At 43.7% G+C, this 20,677-nt stretch overlaps 3 protein-coding genes across 4 annotated transcripts in view; all 3 read right to left on the bottom strand.

Moving 5' to 3' along the window:
• Positions 1–5,003: 5,003 nt before the first annotated feature.
• LOC109485758 lies at positions 5,004–9,697 on the bottom strand. Of its 2 annotated transcripts, XM_019789439.1 has the most exons (5): positions 8,414–9,697; positions 7,445–7,565; positions 6,436–6,596; positions 5,872–6,024; positions 5,004–5,167 (listed from the first exon to the last, which is right to left on the bottom strand). In XM_019789439.1, exons 1-5 carry the CDS (start codon positions 8,717–8,719, stop codon positions 5,060–5,062), a joined length of 849 nt encoding a protein of 282 aa, XP_019644998.1. In that variant the 5' UTR covers positions 8,720–9,697; the 3' UTR covers positions 5,004–5,059. The 2 variants fall into 2 exon arrangements, 1 of the variants encoding a protein (XP_019644998.1); XR_002141147.1 differs by lacking the exons at positions 5,004–5,167; positions 5,872–6,024; positions 6,436–6,596; positions 8,414–9,697 and adding an exon at positions 7,007–7,124 and having other exon boundaries at positions 7,445–7,550.
• A 289-nt stretch (positions 9,698–9,986) lies between these two features.
• On the bottom strand, positions 9,987–13,413 carry LOC109485700. Its single transcript, XM_019789366.1, has 5 exons — positions 13,398–13,413; positions 11,742–11,894; positions 11,275–11,349; positions 10,757–10,866; positions 9,987–10,313 (listed from the first exon to the last, which is right to left on the bottom strand). Exons 1-5 carry the CDS (start codon positions 13,411–13,413, stop codon positions 10,062–10,064), a joined length of 606 nt encoding a protein of 201 aa, XP_019644925.1. The 3' UTR covers positions 9,987–10,061.
• A 4,449-nt stretch (positions 13,414–17,862) lies between these two features.
• The window catches only part of LOC109485795, a 5,309-nt gene continuing 2,494 nt past the window's right edge, over positions 17,863–20,677 (bottom strand). Inside the window, exons 4-8 of the mRNA XM_019789479.1 lie at positions 20,610–20,677; positions 20,056–20,136; positions 19,954–19,998; positions 19,603–19,751; positions 17,863–19,093 (exon numbers count right to left, since the gene is read on the bottom strand). The exon at positions 20,610–20,677 is cut by the window's right edge and continues 3 nt beyond it. Coding sequence (XP_019645038.1) covers positions 18,785–19,093; positions 19,603–19,751; positions 19,954–19,998; positions 20,056–20,136; positions 20,610–20,677 — 652 coding nt within the window. The 3' untranslated portion in view covers positions 17,863–18,784. The remainder of the gene's footprint in view (positions 19,094–19,602; positions 19,752–19,953; positions 19,999–20,055; positions 20,137–20,609) is intronic.

Raw genomic sequence — 20,677 nt, forward strand, 5'->3', positions numbered from 1 at the left:
AGTGCCCGCCAGCTTGCATGTCAACAGACAGACGTTCAATTTAGATTCCAGACCTATGGAACTTTGACCTGTTACATCAGCTCTATCATATACCTGTCATACCTGACAGAAAAGAAAGTGTTGTCTTCTTCTTTTCTTCATCTTTTAGTGCTACTTTTTCAAAGCATTGCTACAAATTAGAATCAAAAGCATGGAGTGACAACTATAGTTCTGAAATGTTGCAATCGGTTCTGTTACTCCCGGCAGTTAACTGGGTCGTTATATGATACTGTACAGGCAAGGACGTTCAATTCAAAAGGGGTCTCCTTGGTCTAAGGACGTTTTACCTTAGCCAAGGTCTTGTTTTTCGTGCCCTTTGTTTATCTATGGGTGGCCTTAAGGTTGACTTTGTATGTGGCCAGACGACAACTTGTTTTGAAAGTTCTAAGTCTCTCGTGTCGATCTATGAACCACAGACAGACATTTCCAGACTCCCCTGAGGGCGTCTGGCTTTTTAAAAGGTCTGGTAAATTAATGCCTTGGAGCTGTCGTATCGCTAAACAATGACAGTGAAAACCCGACAAGTAAACCTAGATCAGTCGTCCAAAATAATGAGAAGACCCGGTGAAACGACGCTGTTTATATTGTGTACAGTTTGCTTTTATATTATCATCGCCCACAGTAGTCTATTAAACAGGGAATGGGATTTTCCCCCCATGCTCAACATGAATATCCAAGCAGATGTTGAGACAAGATTTTGTGTCCAGTAGTGAGGCTTGTAAGAGCAGCGCACTCCACTCAACACAACACAGATACACATTCACTCTGTCAACCCATCTAACCGTGTTTGATCACTCTGCACACATACTAGTACTTAGAAGTGTGTGTACGTGTGTATGTGTGTGCGTGTGTATATATGTGTGTGTGTGTGTGTGTGTGGGCATGTGACTGTGTGTGTGTGTGTGTGTGTGTGCGCGCGTGTGTGTGTGTCTGTGTGTGTGTGTGTGATTGCGTGGTTAGTGCATGTGCTATGTAGTCATAAACTTACATTAAGACGAAAAACAACGCAATGTCAAGCCATACCTCATTCTTGTGCCATTCCAAATTATCACAAAGCCTCCAACAAGTCCAAGGTTATATCATTCTTCATCCCCAGCGGCCACTCCAGCAATCCAAAACTCCTTGCAAAGCTCTTCACGGACCTTGCTTGACCTCCACATCAAACCGTTCTTGTTCCATCTCTTCCCACCAGATTCACCAGATTTTAGCATTGTATGCCTTAGAGGAATATTCTTTACTAGATCAAATGGTTTAGTACATAAACAAATTCGAGTCGACTACACTGTCTACAGTTTCTTACAAATTAATAGGTGTCCATTTATGTGCTACATCGATGAAACTCAAACGAATCGGTAGACGAAATTACACGTTATCTACACACAGTATAAGTTCGATAAACAACAGAAAAAATACACGTTTATCTTACCTTTACCGTAAAGGAATATTTGGAATAGGGATCACATACATACCAGGTCTCTGTGCTCTGACAGAGTTTACCGCCATCGAGCAAAGACGTTCTGTCATCTACAACACAGAATTTTCAGAGAAAATCCAGATTTCTGTCTCTCAAAGTATCGTAACATAAAAGTAAGAGGAAGGAGCCACAAACTCTGACAGAAAACCGCCTCAAATAATATAATTGACAACTTGCAGACGATTTTTAGGACACACGTCTGACCCAGCTCCTTCCATGGCGACGTGTGAGGACTTGTGTCTGAATTTTGACTGAAAACCCCCGTATGTGAGGCAAACGCGGCCTCCTGATTGGTCAGTCGAGCCAGGGGAATCCTCAGGGGCGGGAAATGACTAATTTGGCGGGAAAATCCCCGTCTGGGGGCTTCCCCGGGTTTTGTGGTTTGGGAAATACCCTGATCATATGACTGCGTGAGTCATGCGGGGAAAACCCAAACCTCGCCTACTCAACCTCTCATTTTACACGCTGCAACAATGTCTTGCTGTTTGACTCAAGTCAGTTCTTACCGCTTTCAACAGTAGATCTTTGGCCTTAGAAACAAGTCAAGACCATTTCAGGTAGTATACAGGGGCTATTTCAGTCATACTTGTGTAAGTTTATCTGCAACAGACTATATATTTCAGTATTAGCAGTCAGGATATAAGGTTTGATACAGAGCCTTCTACCTGTGACAAAGACTTCACTAAAGGTAGGTTCTTCATTCTTCAGATGCTAAGTATCACAGTGGAGAAGGTTATAATTCGTAAGACAATTATGTCAGTAGACAGAGTACCACTTGTACATAGTGTAGGCACTGCCACTGTGAGGAGACATTGCATTGTGTGACTGGAATACCGTTGAAATTTGTTTCCTACATGCAGAGCTATCCTGCTTCATGGCTCGTCACTTTGTGACAGAACATTGTACTATGGTAGTATATTGTATATTTAGATACTTCCAGAAGATATACAATATATGAGAAGGGGCACTGGTGCCGAGCCCTCCCCCTCCCCAGCAGTCAATACACTGTGAGGTAGCCATTGGCCTACAAATGTATGATGTGGCAAGTATGCCGAGTGCATGCACTATGACCTTTCTAGGGTGACATGGCGGTTTGCATGCGCCAGGTTCCTGTAATAAGGTTGAGATCGAGAAGATATGTTTCATCGTAGTATATTAGTAGCCTCATGATTTGTACTACATGTAAACGAATCTGTTCAGGCTTTCAAGACAGACACACAAATACACACACACACACCGACACACATAAACACACACACACACACACACATAAACACACACACACACACAGACACATCGGCCACTGACACACACTCACAAACATCATGGCACATGGTAAACACTTCACTCCCCTGGAGAAATAAACAAGCTACAGCTGACAGGTGCAATTTTCCCGGATCTTGGCAGACCCCCAGCTAAGTGCGCTACAAAGTCCTGCTGACTTAACCACACAGGCCCTGAGCAACCCAACTATGTCCACACTTGTACCAGGCATGTCACACTTTGCCTGACGGGGCATTCACCTGGCCATGTGCCTTGAGCTGTCACAGGTATGTTGTCAACAGGCTAACACAATGAGAAAGGGTCAATATTGACACCAAAGTCATGCGATATGCTCCCCCCACGGTCACTATTGTGTGTGTCAAACAACCACCATCGGATAGCCTGGTTACCGTTCTCCACAGGCCGGCTTAGGGCTAGAGCTGTTTTACCGGCCCGGGTACTACTATATACTACTACTACTACTACTACTACTACTACCACTACTACTACTTCTACTACTACTACTGCTTCTACTACTACTACTTTTACTACTACTACAGTACTGCTATATACTTACTACTATATACTACTAATACTACTACTACTACTGCTTCTACTACTACTACTACTATTACTACTACAGGACTGCTATATACTTACTACTTGCTATATACTACTACTATAATAGTAGTACTTACACAGCAATAAAGCACTTGTTCCTCCAACCCTTGTACCTCAGTTATCTAACCTAGTGCATTTGGCCCATGTAGGGCATGAATGTGCAATAAAGTTGATCGTCATTGACATTGTCATTATGAAAAGCATAGGTCTCGCCAGGCCAGTTCAGACCGTATCAGAAGTACCTGCGTACCTGAAAATTTACCTGCACTAACCTGTATACACAGGTGGTACATTGTATTTTGAGCCGTGGAGTTACGTAACTGTTTTGTCCAGTCCACGAGTACAAATTCAGGGTGCGTAACGTATTTTGAAAGCACAAAGGTCTTCTCAAGGATGGCACATGACACGTTAGGCACACACTCTACAAAAGACTTCGTTTCAGAAACGAAAACAACTTTTAAAATTATCTAAAAAGGGCCACAAAATAGTCAAATAGCGATCAACCTATATTTCACCTATAATGTACTTTTTGCCCGTTGGACCCTAAGTTTATAACCTCTATCGGTTAGATTGACAGGTGAATGTTTTTGCTATGTTAAAAAAACAAACACAAACATAACCCAAACGATGTCAAGGCCATTGGTTATCACTGAAGCACGCGCGTGTTTCCTTTATGTAAATACTACATTTATTTACTAATAAATCAATAGATAGGAAAAGATAACATACAAGGGAAAACATGTCAGTTACTGTTTATTAAAGTTGAAAGGGTGCCCTGTACAGTTACCACTTGATGCCTACTCTGACCTATGCATAGCTGGTTAGAACTTCCTTTGTTAGAAAAGAACACTAAACATTCCGTTACTAGACGATTTAGAAGTTACTAGACGATTTAGAAGTTTGAATTTGCAGCCATCAATGCCTAGTAATATGTCTTGGTCAACAATCAACGTGTTATAACAGATCTTTATGTACAAATAGTATCCAGTTCTAGATATCTATATATACAGTACGCTAATGTGTACTTTGCCCAGAATGGCAGGCGTCCAAACAGTACGAACTGTACAAAACAAAACGAGAAAGTAAATGAACAATGTTTCATACTTCACACACTACTAAATATTGCGCTACATTCATTTTTAAAAGTTTGGTATAAATGTTTTTTAGTGAGGAAATTGCACACAATCAGGTAATAGATGTTACCTATGTACAGTGAAAAAGTTTAGTTCCACTGGCAGTGGTTATAGCTGGTCGCTATTTTATGTACGCTAAAAGTGGGGACTAAATGACCCAATACATACATGTAGGAAAAGCCTGTGCTACACAATCTCAAGGTGTCAGGGGCTGATTGGGCCCCCTCCTTGAAATCCTGTAGCCATCATATATACACCTCTAACTCACATGACTTAAGAGAACCATTCCCATTCCCAGAACTATCAATAGGCTATACTCGAGAGCATTCCCCACACCATTCATAGTCTCCACCAGACTCCTTTGCACTGGACTCTCTATGGCCGGCCAAATCCCCTGGCCAGCTACATTCTTTTTAGGCCAATTTATCCCGCCTGCAAAGGAGTCTGTAGGAGACTACACCATTTATCCCGGAATAGCTTTTGACGCTGCAGTTAGTATTACACATGTTTATAGTACAAAACATGCAAACTAGTTTTGAGGGAGATCCGCCACTTTGATGAGCCCCAGGTACGTTGTATCGTGGAACAGCAGAGCGTACATGTTCTCAGCGCCCCGCACCTCGATCCTGGCCCCGGCCTGAAAGACCAAATGATACCAAAAAAGTCTGTAAAACACATACAAATATCGGAAGTGTACATACAATATAGTCACTTGAAGTTTGTTCCAATCATGATGACTGGAAATTGAACTTGTACGGCCTTCTAAAAGTGACTTTTTGGAATCTCTCCAGCAAGCTGACATCACTGGGTGACATCAGCTCAGGAAAAAGTACAGACATGCAAAAGTCAAATGTAGAGATGCAAATCGCCTGCCAGGACTGGCTTATGCTGACTTTTCCAAGGCAGGACATTAAAATTTCGAATGTAGCAGGAGAACCGTGCATATTTATTGTAAATGTTTCTGTTAGCCAGGTAATACTAGTTATGTCAATTACAATCAGCTAAAGTCATATTTTGGTGTCATGAGTAGCCTCCGTAGCAGGCTTATAGAACTGGGGGTTTGGTGGTCTTCGGCTGTTTTCTGATTAGCCTCCGTAGCAGGCTTATAGAACTGGGGGTTTGGTGGTCTTCGGCTGTTTTCTGATTAGCCTCCGTAGCAGGCTTATAGAACTGGGGGTTTGGTGGTCTTCGGCTGTTTTCTGATTAGTCCAGTTCTAACGGGCCAATTCAACCAGGTCGGCTATGTTATCTGTATGAGATCAGAAAATACCACATAAAAGACCCTGAAGACCCCCCAAACCCCCAGTTTTTGGCATGCTATGGAGGCTATGTGATGAGCACCTGAAGCGGGGCCAGTCCCGCCACGTAGCACGTCTTGTATCGCCCCGTGACGCCGTCCGTGACGTTCTCCACGCTCTCGTTGCACGTCAGGTACATGCTGCCGTCCACGTACACCGTGTGCGACACCAGGTGGTGCTTCTCGTAGAACACAATCTGAGGGAACGGAAAAAAAGATGAAAACGAAAATGCAAGTTAATCAGTGACTGTTTTGAAAGGTAGCAAAACACATCAAGGAGTGACCTAGTCTCACGAGAAGACTAGGTCGAGACTCATTCATTCATGATCACTCTCACCCGCTCAATCTATCAAGCTCACTCACTCACTCACTCACTGACTCACTCACTCACTGACTCACTCACTCACTCACTCACTCACTCACTCACTCACTCACTCACTCACTCACTCACTCACTCACTCACTCACTCACTCACTCGCTCGCTCGCTCATCCGAGACTCATCTAAACGATAAAGCTATATAGAACTGCCCCCCTTCATATTATGTATGTATCGTATTTTATAGCATTGTTTCAGTGTACTCGTTGGATAGTTATAAGACTTGCCCACCTGACTGTATATGAAGTACACTCCGGATTTCTCCACGGTGATTTCCCCGCTACTCGCCACGTGAAAGTCTTCCTTGTTTGCCCAGTCTGCCAGGATCCAGTTGTTCAGGGTGGCTGGGGAATGCATAGAGAAAGTTGACATATCCATATTAATACTATCTTCTGTTTGTTATTTATGTGCTCTAACAGGTTTTTACGTCACCCCATGGGAGAGCGAAGTGTCGTTTGTCCTAGCCAGTCTAAATGTCCCTCTTTTCTCTCTGATTCTGAATTCTAATATACAAAGTACATCGTTTCATACATTTAGTACCGCTACTTTTGTCTGTGGGATTAGAAGGGTCGCAAAGCAGTATGGGTAATGGGATGAAGTCTGCCATCCCTGCTAGCCTCTACTAGACTTCGGGAGGCGGCTGGCAAAATGTTTTCTCCCCGCAGACCAACTCCCCTGGCATGTTATCTCTCTATTTGGCCGATTTCTACTCTTTGCAGCCGCCTCCCGAAGCCTGGTAGAGGCTATTGTTTTTCTGTCTTGGAAGACTTCTGACACAAGATGGCGGCCCTTACCGGACTCCAGCTCTCCCCTGCCGCCGCTGCTCTTGAAGTGGGCGAAGGTGGAGGAGAAGTTCCCGGCCGGGCCGGGCGGGCCTCGCGATCCGGGTGGGCCTGGGGGGCCAACGTCGCCTTTCCTACCTGTAAAAAAACAACACTCTTTTAGTGACCGAGTGTAGATGCCACGTGACAAGTCTCACTGGGTCAGTCTATTGAAGAAGACCAGAGTGACTGGTCGAAAGGTCTATAGGTGAGAATTCTTTTGTATTGGGAAATATTTTGCGACTGGAGATTTGATATGACCGGAGGTGAAACTGAAAGGTTTCAGAATCTGGCAGGCAGACAGTCGACTTATGTGGGCATTAAGGAATTAAACCAAGGACTACATACTTCCAGGAGATCTGAAACCACTGATTTCTAGTTTCATTTTTCGTTTTCTTCCAAGTCTTGAATTTTTTTACCTTTGCAATTTTTCGGGCACCTGTCTTTCTTCTTTCCTCTTCGCCCCTCCCTGTCCTTCTTGTGTCTCCTCTTCGGCGCTTCGGTCGGTCCTGCTGCGCCTCTTTTACGGACGATGTGGACCTGATAACAGAATGGATGCTTTAGTTTATAGAAACAATGTACGGTACCCGCCATGAAAAATGGCAATTCAGATGTCCCCCATATCGGTCCTTTCCATCCCCCAAAGAGCTCCATGTCAACACTAAACAGTTTTCAGTGCCAATGAAGTGCCAATGAAAAGGCATGAACAATGTCCACATGTATGTTTAATTCTGTACTAAGCCTTACGCATTCCAGCACGTCTTTTGGCATATTTTTCACTCCTTCGAAATCTCATTAACCTTTTACTAAATGACCTGCATCCTTTCTCCATACTCCTTCGAATTCCCGCAGTACCTGTCATAAACGCTAGAAAGTCCGGCAATGAGTGGAGGGTAGATTTGTCTCATAGTATGGTGGTTGTTATATTTTACGTTATTCTGTTATCCTTGTATCCTATGTATCATGTTACTCAGTATGATGTACATGTAACATCACACTCTGTTGTATGCATTTAGCCCCATGGGCATGAACATGCAATTAAAGATTCTTCCGTATAAGGCTATATACGTATTGTTATATAACTGTATACGTAGATACCGTATGCTGTACCTTGTATAGACATTACCCTAAGCACGTTCCTATAGCGTGTGCCCGTGAACCAGGTAAACAAGGTGTGCTCAGGTACAAAGGTAACCGTACGTCGTGACGCAATCGACTTTGTTCCACCGTACGCACACCTTTGACATGTATCAGGTGTCACAACACTGCCACATTTCGCAACGCTCTGTCTGCAAATGTGACGAATAATGAAAATAGCGCGCGACATTTTGGCTCTTTGCCAAGGATACAATACCACCACCCAGACATACCTGTCCTGTTGGACTCACCTGTCTATTGTTGTTGTGTTGCTGCAGGTGGGCCGAGCCGTCTGGTGGAGACGCCGTCGGTGTGGCGATAGGCGCTGCGCCGTCTGTCTGCACTGTGCATGCGCGTCGCAGCTCCCGTAGCTCTCTGTCCATCTGCCCAACCCGGCAAAACAGCCCCGCACAGGCGACCGTCAGCAGAACAAAAGCCGCACAAACTGCGCCATTGAACAGGCCCTGGAACGTCAGGGGGCGAGCGCGGGTCGGTTTCGCGCTCTCGCCCGCCAAACCTTCCTCCCCTCGCTGCCCGTTTAACGCTACCGGCTTCATTTTCGGCGTCTTTATACGACCAAAAGAAGCGCGAAGTCGTGCAGGGGCAGCTGCTCTACGGAGGTTTCATGAAGGGGCGACCCGCAGACTGACTGTAAGGTCCCGCAGTCCGCAATGCCCGCAACACTAGTTGGCGACAAAGTGCACGCAGTCGCGATGCACCCCGGGAAGTTTTCACAGAACGAAACTGACCGATACAGACTTCGGGCCAACGGTCAAGACGTTCCGTTGTCATGGCAACGGCCTTAGAGCACTTAAGCGTAGCCATTCTTCATTTCTTAGTAGGCGGTTTCAAGGAAAAGAGACTAAACTGTAGACGGATGGTACCACACTTTCTCTCACAACATACAGACTTCATTGACACCGAGGTCAACAACAGTGACATTTTTAATTTATTGAAAACGTCTGATATACAAAACAGCGTTAAGACCAGCGAAAACTGTACAGCAAAGGGGAGTGGCTTCTTTACTTTTGCCTTTTGAGACATAAAGGAAACCTGTAACTCCCTTCCCCCGTGACCAATTTTACTTTCACTTTCATTACAAGTACGCGGTTCAGAGTTCAATTCCCCTCACCTCCAAGTAGAGACCAGGACATCAGTCAGAAAGACGCATAGCACCAAAAAGACAGTAGAAATCGTTTTAAAAAGAACTCCTAGAGTACGGACATTCCCCTTCTCTCTAATTCAATGATAAACCATTACATGTATATCTCTAGCCTGGTTAACATTCTCCATGGGTCGGCTTAGGAGTGGTTTACCGACCCCACTCCTTCTGAGCACAAGTCTTTCCACCAGCTTATCTAAATTCCTTTCTAGCTGGCATTTCTGCTTACTGCCGTCTTTTCCTAATCCTAGCGCTAATACAACACTCCCACCACTGTAGAGAGACAGGAGCGCCTACGTACAATGGACTGGCTACTAAGCTATTATATCCCCAGTTTAAGTAACCTTCAGTGGTCTGTCTACCAGACTACTACAACATGCACTAGTAGTACTACTAATATATCCCTAATCTCCAAGCAGATACCTTTCGGTGGCAGTATCAAATTGGCCAGGCAGTATCCATTAGCCAGAGAAGGTCACCGGCCATCGACGGGTGGGATTAGCGACAAAAAACGGCCATACATAAAAAGTTAACGATCATTCCCCCACAACCTCTGCTTGGAGAGTACTATATCCCCAGTTTGAGTAATCCGAAGCATGGAGGTAAAAAGAGACCGTAAGTATAGTCCGGTGACGCTTTAACGTCTCCCCGGCCACCGACGGGTGGGATTAGCGACAAAAAACGGCCATACATAAAAAGTTAACGATCATTCCCCCACAACCTCTGCTTGGAGAGTACTATATCCCCAGTTTGAGTAATCCGAAGTAAGTATAATCCGGTGACGCCATGACGTCTCCCCAGGCTTCTACCGTGATGCGATCATTCCGGTCCAGCCTCCTGATCCCCGCCGCGAAACAAGCCCGTGTCCCCCTCCCGGCCGCGCCCTGCCCGGGACCGGCGCACGTCAGGACAGGCGTCGGGGGCCGGTCGCCTCTCCCTCCGAGCAGCACCCGGGACCGCGCGGCGCCCTTACCGTCCTCAAAAGTCACCTGGGGTGGAGGGAAGAACAGAAGTCTCCGGTATGAGTCTTTTTACATTGAGAGTGATATTGTCTTCTTTGCCCAGATAACTTTATTTGATTACTGCTAGTATACAGACTAGCTCCTCGGCTCCAGGGCTAGTTTGGGTGCCAGACTGTTGCCAGGACCTGTATACAGGCTAGGTCCTCGGTTCCAGGGCTAGCCTGGGTACCAGACTGCTGCCAGGGCCTGTATACAGACTAGCGCCTCTGCTCCAGGGCTAGCCTGGGTGCCAGATTGTTGTCAGGGCCAGCATATAGGCTAGCTCGTCGGCTCCAGGGTCAACATCTATCCCAAGGGAATCTTACCACAGAAGCCTCCCAGTGTGAGAAGTTGGTCTATGTACTGGCCCTGATAGCAGCTTGGCATCCAGGCTTGAGAGAGGAGGCAGGGCTGTCCAACGTTACAAGTACCTGTGCGTATATCCAGTAGACTCCCGGCTCCTTCACCCTGACCTGGCCGTTCTTCAGCACGAACCAGCAGCCTTCAGGAGCGAACCAATCAGACGGCTGCCACAACCGCACTAAGGGGAGATAGAGATGGAACAGGGTTTTATACACTGTGGTTGTATAGTCTTTGTGTTGAACAATGTGTTTCTATGCACTGTATTGTTGCTGTACAGTACTAGTCTGTGTTCAACATCGTGTAAAATAAAAACGTTACACATGCACTCATAAACACACGCACGCATGCACACGCACACACATGTACGAACACACACACACATACGTACGTTCGTACAGTGTACACAAGAACACACGTACACACACACATAAACACAAACATTCCCTTCCTGTCATCCTCTCCCACTCTCTCTCTCACATCAAGTTTTCTGTACATTTGTTGGGACAGCCTTAACTTATATCAGATACCACTGTGCCCCCACAGCTCATTGTGGTTTACGTTGACACCTGCATGACGACATGCTCACCTGTTCCGGCGACATTGACGACAGAGTACTCCGCGGTCTCGTAATGAACGTGAGGCTGGGCCTTCTGTCTCCGGCCTGGTGGAAGAAAGGGCGGGACAACCAGTTAAAGTAAAAATGGATTTCAACTAGAAAGGTAACATTTGCAAAGCAAAAGCATAATGTTTACCTTCACATGGTCCAGCCTAACAAACGACTGCTCTCTTTATTGTTACTCAAACACATTAATACATATGTGTTGAGCTGCCACTCTAGATCTGTCCTGCTGCAAAATGTAACCCAACACCACAGGCTATCTGCTACAATACCAGTTATCATGGTCACAGACGTCTAATACAGGTCATTCACTTTATTTGTTTGGTGAAGAAGAGGAAGAAGAAAGAGCAAAAACAGTATGTTTTCCTTCTGCAAAGGTGACCATAAATATAAGACGCCAGAAAAGACGATACTTTCAGGACGTGACGTCACACCTTTCCTCCTGCACCGCCGCCGTCTGGACCCTGTCTCCATCCCCGCGTCCCTGCGATGCATTCTGGGAGTCACGTGATGGAGAGATGAGTTGGACGTTCGATAGTCGTGGACGTCATTGGCCATATTTGGGTAAATGTCTTCCTCGTATTCGTCTATAAAAATAAAGAACATAATGATAGTAATATGCAATAGGGTTGTTGATGGTAATCTAGATGATAGAACAAGTATAATAATATTGTACAGGCTTGGACAATATTGACATTACTAACAGGTTGGGACGCCATTTTCTACATTTCAAGGTCACCACATTGGAACACTCAAGGACATTATATAGAGGACCTGAAATCTAACTTGTAACTACTGGATGTAAAGTCAAGTCGCACATCTCGACTGAAAGAAACAGGCATTGCTTTATACCACGGTAAATGTATTTCTGTAACAACGTATGTATTAGTAGAGAAAAAAAAACTTTTTTCCAAGTTTGCATTGTTTCCATCTCACCTGTAGGATACACACGACTTGTTGGCACTGCGCCAAGTGAACTTTGACCCGTACGTTGCTCACCTCCAGTCTTCCCATCCGAAAACACCTTTGGCGGGAAAAACATAAACAAATCTCCAAGCAGATGTTGGGAGGGAAAATTATAACATATTCTCGTTGTCACGTTTTTCACTACAGCCATCGAGTAAAAAATGGAGCAGCCAGATAAGTTACGATTTTCCCTCTAACATCTGCTTGGATATTAGTGCAGTATACTCATAAAACTGTGATTGTTAAGATACGGATGGTTTGGCATTCATCCATGTTCTATTCTTGGCATATAACCGTGGGAATATTCAATTTAATTTACAGTTCGCTGGTGCATAAAAAGTTTCGATCCCCTGTTACACAACTGTTGTCCCAGTGCCAAATCATCATGATGCATGTATCTGTAACATATCAACGCCTGTATTTATCTCCTATTTAACTTTAACAACGCAGAGCTTGTGGTAAGTTTTACACGATTACTGCTCGCTAATGATAGGGGTTGGAATCTTTTGTGGGCAACTTAAACTCTCAGTCCCATGTGCAACAACAACCACACCCTCTAAGTACATAGCACAACTGTTAAGCCTTAGCTAGTCAAGGCCTGTTATTGGACATTATTAAAAGCTTTTGTCGGGGTTTCTAGTTTGTCGGCTTTTCTTTCGAATTCGGTATCCTTGCCTAATGACCATAGCCCCCTTCCCCCCCCCCGTCAACCAGAAGATATTATAATCAAGTCAAATTTATTGCACAACAATATTGTAACAGGCACAATGTATGGCAAGCTCTTCGGAGTTACTAAATATCTAGCTGATATCATTGCATTGAAGAAAATAACGCAATTGTTCGCCTACTTACGACACGGCAACATTGTCATAGAACAGACACTGCCGTGGACATGGATATATTAGGCTTTTCAGTAACAAGGCAGCTTGAATTCGCAGGACACACGCACGGCTATATCATATATCCCAAAAGCGTATGTTGGTGTGTCGTTATGTTCTTATGCACTCTACCATTCCCTGGAAGAATAGCTGTCACCTATGGGTGGGAAGCTAAAAGGAGAGTTGTTCTGCAATGAACCACAATACACGCCCTCAGTTTGTGACCGTGCTTACAATGTTGCATACCGTCTGTTCCCGCCATGTTTCCTCCGGTTCGGCACACCGACATTTGGCCAGCTCCGTCTGTAGCTGAACAATCCTGACGTACGTCCAACACGAGAAACACAGACACACCAGCACACACACCGGTACCACACACGACACTACAGCAGCTAACCTGCCACCAGACTCACACTGGCGACAACTACACGAAGAACCGCTGGTATCGGTACCACTAGCATAAGAGACTTTCTCGCTTGGTGGCGACATGTTAAACAGACAAGCTACGGCCTCGCCTGTACAGAGCAGACAGCTGGGGCTGTGTGTATGTTATGTAGCCGTCTGTATTGCTACCTTGAGTTTGATTATTGTGGCAGAGCGTTCTTGTGTGCAAAGAACAACCACCTGATACTTGTAGCAGACTCTAGTAACACCCCTGTAGCTTATCCTCCACTGTAGCCGGTACTACATACACGGATACAATGTTATAATGTTGCACTTTTCTTGTTGGCCACCTGTAAGGAGTAACTGACCTTGCGAAAGTTTAAGTGCTTTTGTCGTATCAATAAACTTTGTGTTTGTAGATAAGTAGAGACTGGGCCCGTGTGTAGGCTGTGTACGTGTCGACTTCACACTGTCAAGGCTCCTACCACCTACCACAGACTATTGTTCCCAGTTGTTATTGTGAACCACAGACAGGACCGAGGTGGTAATTGTTTGTTTGGGTTTTCCTGTCCGACTGTGACGACTGTCTATGGCGAATTAACTCTGGTTCAATGTCAGAATACTAAGCAGAAGGAAACCATGACCTAAGAAACCTTGTTGTGATAGGGGACTAGTCGAACATAAAAAAACTAACCGACTCTATCAACGTATGTACCCCTCCATCTCTCTATTCATTCTATCCCTTCTTTCTATGATTTCTCTACCCCCACTCCCTGGAATAGAAGATATGTTCAGTGTGAACACCTCTTATAAGCTTTGCTTTTTCAAAAGTCCACACAAAACATCACAACGAACCAGACGTACGACACTAGTGCTAGGTACGATCTTGCGAATCGTCCATAACCCACTGTTCACGGTGCTTACAGTGCCGAGGATGACCTTGACCCCATTCGAGGTCTGTTGTGGCAAGGACGTCTTTTGTGGTGAAAGATGATACCTGTGTGGATCACGTGATCCTCCAAGACTTCTCGGGCGTAACTCTCAGTCTCAGTAGACCTCACAAAGCACGCACGCACAGACAGACACATACGAGATGCGAATACGGCTCGAGTAAATTATACTGTAGACAACGAGCTTTTAAAGTTTTTACCTTACTGGTACATGAAATTAGACACTTTGAGTAATCAAGAGTATCCACGATAGTCTACCTTAATTCAGAATAAAACGATAGTGATAAAAGTGATTGCTATGTCTGTTTGCGTCATATCTCCACACCACGTTCCAACATGGCGGCCAGACCGGTAAAATGGCCGCCAGCATGTTTCACTTATGACTTTAATATCTTCACCATAGAGGCGAATTCTTAACAACTCGTCCCAAGGCTATACTTCTAACACTGTCCAAAGTATGGGACAAGAGATGACAAGGAAATCTACACCCACCTGAGCAGTTTTAAGACGACAGAAGTCACCTGTGTATTTTTTGAGAACTTATTTCCGGGTTCATAACCCTAGAGGATCAACCAGCCGCCAGGTAAACATTCTTCTGTACCACTCGTGCATGGACAGCAAACATCACTCACTGTCAGGAGTTGGCATATCTTGCTTTCAGCAGCCAATATGTCTTCTTCAACCAGACATTCCGTAAGAAATGTAGTATTTAGAGATGCAATCCCTTTATTAAAAAAGAGGAATAAGTATTAGCGGTATATCTAATATGAGTATGATGTACTGTAAACATGATGTCAAATTGATTTCTTACATTGCATGTGTTATAGTGGTGGGTGAGGTAAGATGTGATACTTGAAGATATGGCTAAGGGTGGGCTCTGTAATAACTGTAATGTCGTCCACTTATGACAACGTTTCTTAAATCGGCTAGTAATAACTTTATTTGTTTGTCTTGGACTTGAACCATCTTCTACAAAAGCCCCCAAAACAGTTTTAAAATATACCATTGCTACAGCACAACTACACGTACCCTATACATTAACATGCCATGCACTATGGCGGGGTAATATTTCGCATTAAACAAGACGACAATAGACCACTGACAGCCCAATGCACGGTCAGGTGAGTCAGGCTTGTCCAACAAAGCAGGTATACAGGTGTTTCCTGTACCGGTTCTAACCTGTTTCACAACTCCTTCACACCTGTGGTCAGTCTCACCTGCGGGTATCCATGGCAACCAGTATCGATCCAGCCTTTCCTGGAATTTTAGAATCCTTACAGGAAAACACGTAACCCGATATCACAGTTCGATCTAATGGCTAAGTGGTCAGCAGGTATACGTAAGGCGACGTAGGCGCACCGCTGACTTCTAACTCAGCAAACTCAGCTATCCTACGGAAGTTCCATGTGTTACTCACAGGGTTATACTTTAGAAGGTATTAGAAGTATAGAGTGTGTGCCAAAGAGGAGTTACCGCAAACCGTTTCTGTACGAGGGTCGTCAGAAGTTGCCGACTGTTTTTCTCCCCAGGAATTTCTTCCGGGTGAACGTCCTGTGGACGCCTGTGTGGGGATACGGTGTTCCATTGACATCTCAGGTACGTGAAGTGATAGAGTGAAGAGTTTCGCACAGGTGTGTCGGCACAACCAGTCCGGATCAGGATAGACACCCAGTATTTTAAAAGTGCAACCATTCATCCTCAAAGCTCCCTGGAACTGGAATGATATTTTGTTTTAAAACTTCTAAATCTAAAAAGTATCGAAAACAAAGTAGGGGCCACCATATAGCTGTTTTCAGAAGTTAGGAATGGACGATTGATTTCTACAATGCGATACATCTAAGTCATATTAAAGAGGACTATTAATGTGAAATCTTATTATTTTCAAAATGAATATTGAGTGACATACTCTACTAGACTACTAGTAAATGATTACTTGTAGATATCATAAGCAAGTTAAAGGGAATGTGTTATGGGTATTCTTGATGTACACTCTAGCCCAAGTTTTTCGTACGTTTAATTAAATTTCAACTGATATCAAAAGACTCAATGAAAGTAAAGGACATACTATACCGCATCCTAACAGTATCATTACCATGGCATCACATCATGTCCACCTGTCCCCCCGTTATTGTACATTTGGTCACGGACTCGCCTTCTGTAAACAAAGTTCCAACATGGCGCTGGCAAAAGTGAAAGTAAACTTACGCTAACTTCTAACACTAATTAAGAACAAACGGAGGCGTAATTTTAAACATTTGAAACGGAGACAAACTTTCGAACGTCTCCAAAGTATAAAATGCAAAGAAAAAAGAAAGTCATACAAACCGTTTCCCTACCATGTACGGTAGAAGTGGCAGGTGCGATTATAGAAGGCTGTACAGGTGTGGTTACCTGGCCAAGGGTGGCGTCTCAACACTTCACATGGTTGGCATGTGACAGACCCTCTCTCTCTCTTCATACTTTCATGCGGGAATAGAAGGGTATAGTTCTTCTGGCCTCTTGTTTTTTCTTCTTCATATATGACCGGCATAGCTCTTCTCCTGGCCAACTGTATTTTCTTCCAGAGTGATAATTTCTTCCTGAGAATGGAAACTGTGGGTCTGCATCCTCACATCTATGGATATATTTCAAGGTCACCACCAGGTGAGACAGCCGGTGCATGTGGGCTTCTTTGCCTCAAACAGCTGTAAAATGATGCAAAGAAAAATATGATTTCAAGACGATCCGTATACTCGCATTCTTTAGCTGAGAAGCACGAAAGGCACACCGGAGGTGCTAAACATGCATGCACATAGTAGGTAAACAAATGCAGGATATAGAGGATTGGAGGGTACACTTTCTCCGCATCCTCTCTCCACACACGCCGTGGACCACGTGTATTTTGGACACTGATGTTTGAATGGGGAACTACCAATTGGATCTTAGGATTCTCTGTCACCATGGAAACCAGTAACCACAGCCTCCAACACCATGGTAACGTATAGGGATGGACCAGCGTTAGTAAATTAACAGGATTAGAATGTTACCAATTATCCTAACTTAGAAGTGTTGGTCATCAAGTACCTACATTTAGGGGTCTGACCAGTGGAAGGGTTACTACATGTGAAAGTGTGATGGCCGGGGATTTTGTCAGGCTAGATGTTTAACCTCCTTGCTATATGTAGATGCCTTTAAATTCGTGAAGGCAGAACAACGTTGCGTGTTGAAAACGAAGCAAACTGGTGTAAACACTATAAACGTTAGAACACGAAAATTTTCACAGATAAATAAAAACAAACAATAGCATATTTCTCCCTCTTTATTTATCCCTTCTTATAAATATTGTACATAACAAAGGCAGTGTTTATAGCTATGTGATGCATAAGTATAAAACAGTAACAAAAAAAATTAAAATTACTCATTGTGACTTAGTCAATACCGTTACCATGTAGGTGACCTTCTATGTGTTACTGCAATACTCCGATACACTGCTTCTCACTGAGAACTGGCTGTACTCAGATTTAGTGAGTGCCCATTAAAACTGATATAAGTAATCGTAGACAAAACCGTTGTTGGATCGAAACACATTGTCATGTTATCAACACAGCTCTGTAAGTAGCATTGTACATGTTTTTGGTACAAGAAAAACTGCAGTAACTTCAGAAAGGTCACCTACAACAAACATTGATATCGAACAGGGAATGGAAGAAATCAACAATATGTTATACTTACTATGTACAGCGAACGATTCGGTCTAAAGACCAAATCTTTGCCCTCCACCGTTATCATAGCTACTATCATATCCATATTTCTCTAATTTACTACTTCATATAATATATATATATACATATGCTATTCTTCCTTGCTTTTGGTACTTAACAATCGGCTGGCAATGACTGCGTTTGCTTTCTGACTTGTGTTCATCAGACAGGCGTCTAAGTACATGCAATGTAATGATTCCTACGTCTGGATGTATATACAAAGAAAACATATACAACAACAAGATACAGATGTGGATATATGGATAAAGTATATAACTTTCACCCAGGTTAAAAAGTCTATTGGCGCCTTGTGGTAAAATCCTTGCACTATAGCTATGTATCCACTTAAATTAATTTAGAGAGCTTAATATATTTTTGCAATTGAAGTGACCAGGACTATTGAATTGTTACTAGTACGTTCATCCTGACGTTCCTCTTTCTTTTTTCTTGTTCTTTTTTTCTTATGCGTCTTGGCTTGTTTTTTTTGGGGGGGGGGGAAAGAGCCCCGTATATTTCTGAAGTTTAAGTGGCCAGAACTAGTGAATTCTTACTAGTACGTTCATCCCGACGTTCTTTTATCTTTCTTCTTGTTACTGTGTCTAACACCACGTCTCTTAGCTGGTTCCGCTATCTTAATCAGACCGAAGAAGGTTGTTTCAGGACTCATGTCCACCACCGCATTTTCCTGCTGAAGTTGCACGAAAATCTTGTCCCCAGCGTCTAACGGAAACACTCCGGCGGTGAAGCACGTGTTATACTTCCTACTCTCGTTCACAGGGCTCTGAATGCACTGCAGGAACGGCTCTTGTTCCCCGGACTCTCTGATGATGTGGCTGATGAAAGCGTGTGTGCCGTCGTAGTAATACACCTGCAAAGGGCGATAAACCACTTTATAAAAGTGTCCATTTCTTTCTACTTTGTAAAACATGTAGTAAAGTGAATTTCATAGGCAAGGCATAGTAGCGAAGGTTAGTACCTCGAATGTGTTAAGTTCGTATGTTTGGTTCTTATGCGTTAGTATAAGTTATTATGGACGAGATTTTAAAAACTGCCTATTCAATACTGTTAAGAAACTAGGCTAGCCCAAACTGATCTGTGCAAATCCAAAAGGATAGAAAATGTCCGAAAAAGCGGTTTGCTTTCAGGATCCTTGATAAAGACTGTAGAGTTTGTTGACAGTATTGGATCTACAGCTGAATCCCTCTCCACAATACCTACACAGTAGGATACCAATACAGTATTTATTTATTCACATATATTTATTGAGTACTGGGCCAAAAGCACAGGTTGCTTATATAACACCTACTAAATATATACAACGAATGTAAAACACATGAACAAAATACATGCATAATTACAAGGTGATACCTGCAGTACCTGACTATAGACGAAGTACAGGCCTGACTCCGTCACTGTGAGCGAACCGTCCTTTGAGTTGAGGCGGAACACATTGCTGTACTCATGGTACTGTTCGTACTCAGGCTCAACCATCCAGTCGGCGGTCTTCCAATGGTTCACGTGTCCATCTGAAAGTTTACCAAAACATAAGTAAACGTGGTCCTCTATATGACACGAACAAAGATGGTGTGGTTTACCAAAATAGATGTTATGATCATAATACAACATGAAGCTGAGACTGAAGCCATGTTTGAGATTGACAGGAAGCCTGTTAATGAAGCTTGCAACAAAGAAAACAAGTTAGTAGTTATTTGACAACTGATCTCTCACCTTTAAACTTGTACCTTCGAGCCGGTCCGAATCGGTCCACGTTTTCTGTTTACGTGTAAATAAAAACAGAAAAAGGGAGAAGTAAGTAGAATGTTTGCTTACTTTCTCTCTTCTGGTCCCTCATGGACAGCAAGACCTCACTCGTGTTAGCCTGAGCGGTTTGTTTCATGATTGGATCAGCATCTGGTAATGTGGAAGGGGGCAATACGGGAAGGGTAGCAAATGATCATTGTGATACAAAACAATGAGAATTTTAGCATGAAAGTCCATCTGTGTTGGTACAAGACATTATGAAATAAAGACAAAGCTTCAATTTCCAACACTAACTACAAAAATTTGGGGTAAGTCCCAAGTCTTTGTAGTTAGTGTTGGAAATTGAAGCTCCCTTCTTTCATAAGCAGAATTTTAGTAAATATAAAAGCATTTCATGACTATAGGAATCAATGTTTTAGTGTTTTGGACAAAGTCTTGCTGATACAGTCATGAGACATCCTAGTCACATCAGAGTACGATGCAACTATATGATAACCCCCTCTATTCTCTAACCAAATGTGCGTTAGTGCAAAAGATAGGACAGTTTTGACTGTGTTAGGAAGATAGGCATAGTATGGACTGCCACTCCTACACTACTACAATGGAGAAGAGTAAATAATTACCGGCCCCAACAGCCACTGCCCCTCCGTCATCTCCGGCATTCCCCTGAATGTGCGCCGCTTTCAGACCG

This window comes from Branchiostoma belcheri, unplaced genomic scaffold, assembly GCF_001625305.1.
Source record: "Branchiostoma belcheri isolate BF01 breed outbred unplaced genomic scaffold, Haploidv18h27 scaffold78, whole genome shotgun sequence".
Lineage (NCBI taxonomy): Eukaryota > Metazoa > Chordata > Leptocardii > Amphioxiformes > Branchiostomatidae > Branchiostoma > Branchiostoma belcheri.

Excerpts from the sequence above, each read along its gene's own strand:
- LOC109485700 (XM_019789366.1), bottom strand. Across the intron at positions 11,350-11,741 it reads GCGGCGGTGCAGGAGGAAAG|GCCGGAGACAGAAGGCCCAG; the intron begins GTGTGACGTCAC and ends TTCTTCCACCAG. Across the intron at positions 10,314-10,756 it reads TCTACTGGATATACGCACAG|GTGACTTTTGAGGACGGTAA; the intron begins GTACTTGTAACG and ends CCTCCACCCCAG.
- LOC109485758 (XM_019789439.1), bottom strand. The coding sequence starts at position 8,719 with ATGAAGCCGGTAGCGTTAAACGGGCAGCGAGGGGAGGAAGGTTTGGCG. Across the intron at positions 7,566-8,413 it reads AACACAACAACAATAGACAG|GTCCACATCGTCCGTAAAAG; the intron begins GTGAGTCCAACA and ends TTCTGTTATCAG. Across the intron at positions 6,597-7,444 it reads GTGCCCGAAAAATTGCAAAG|AAGATAGTATTAATATGGAT; the intron begins GTAAAAAAATTC and ends AATAACAAACAG.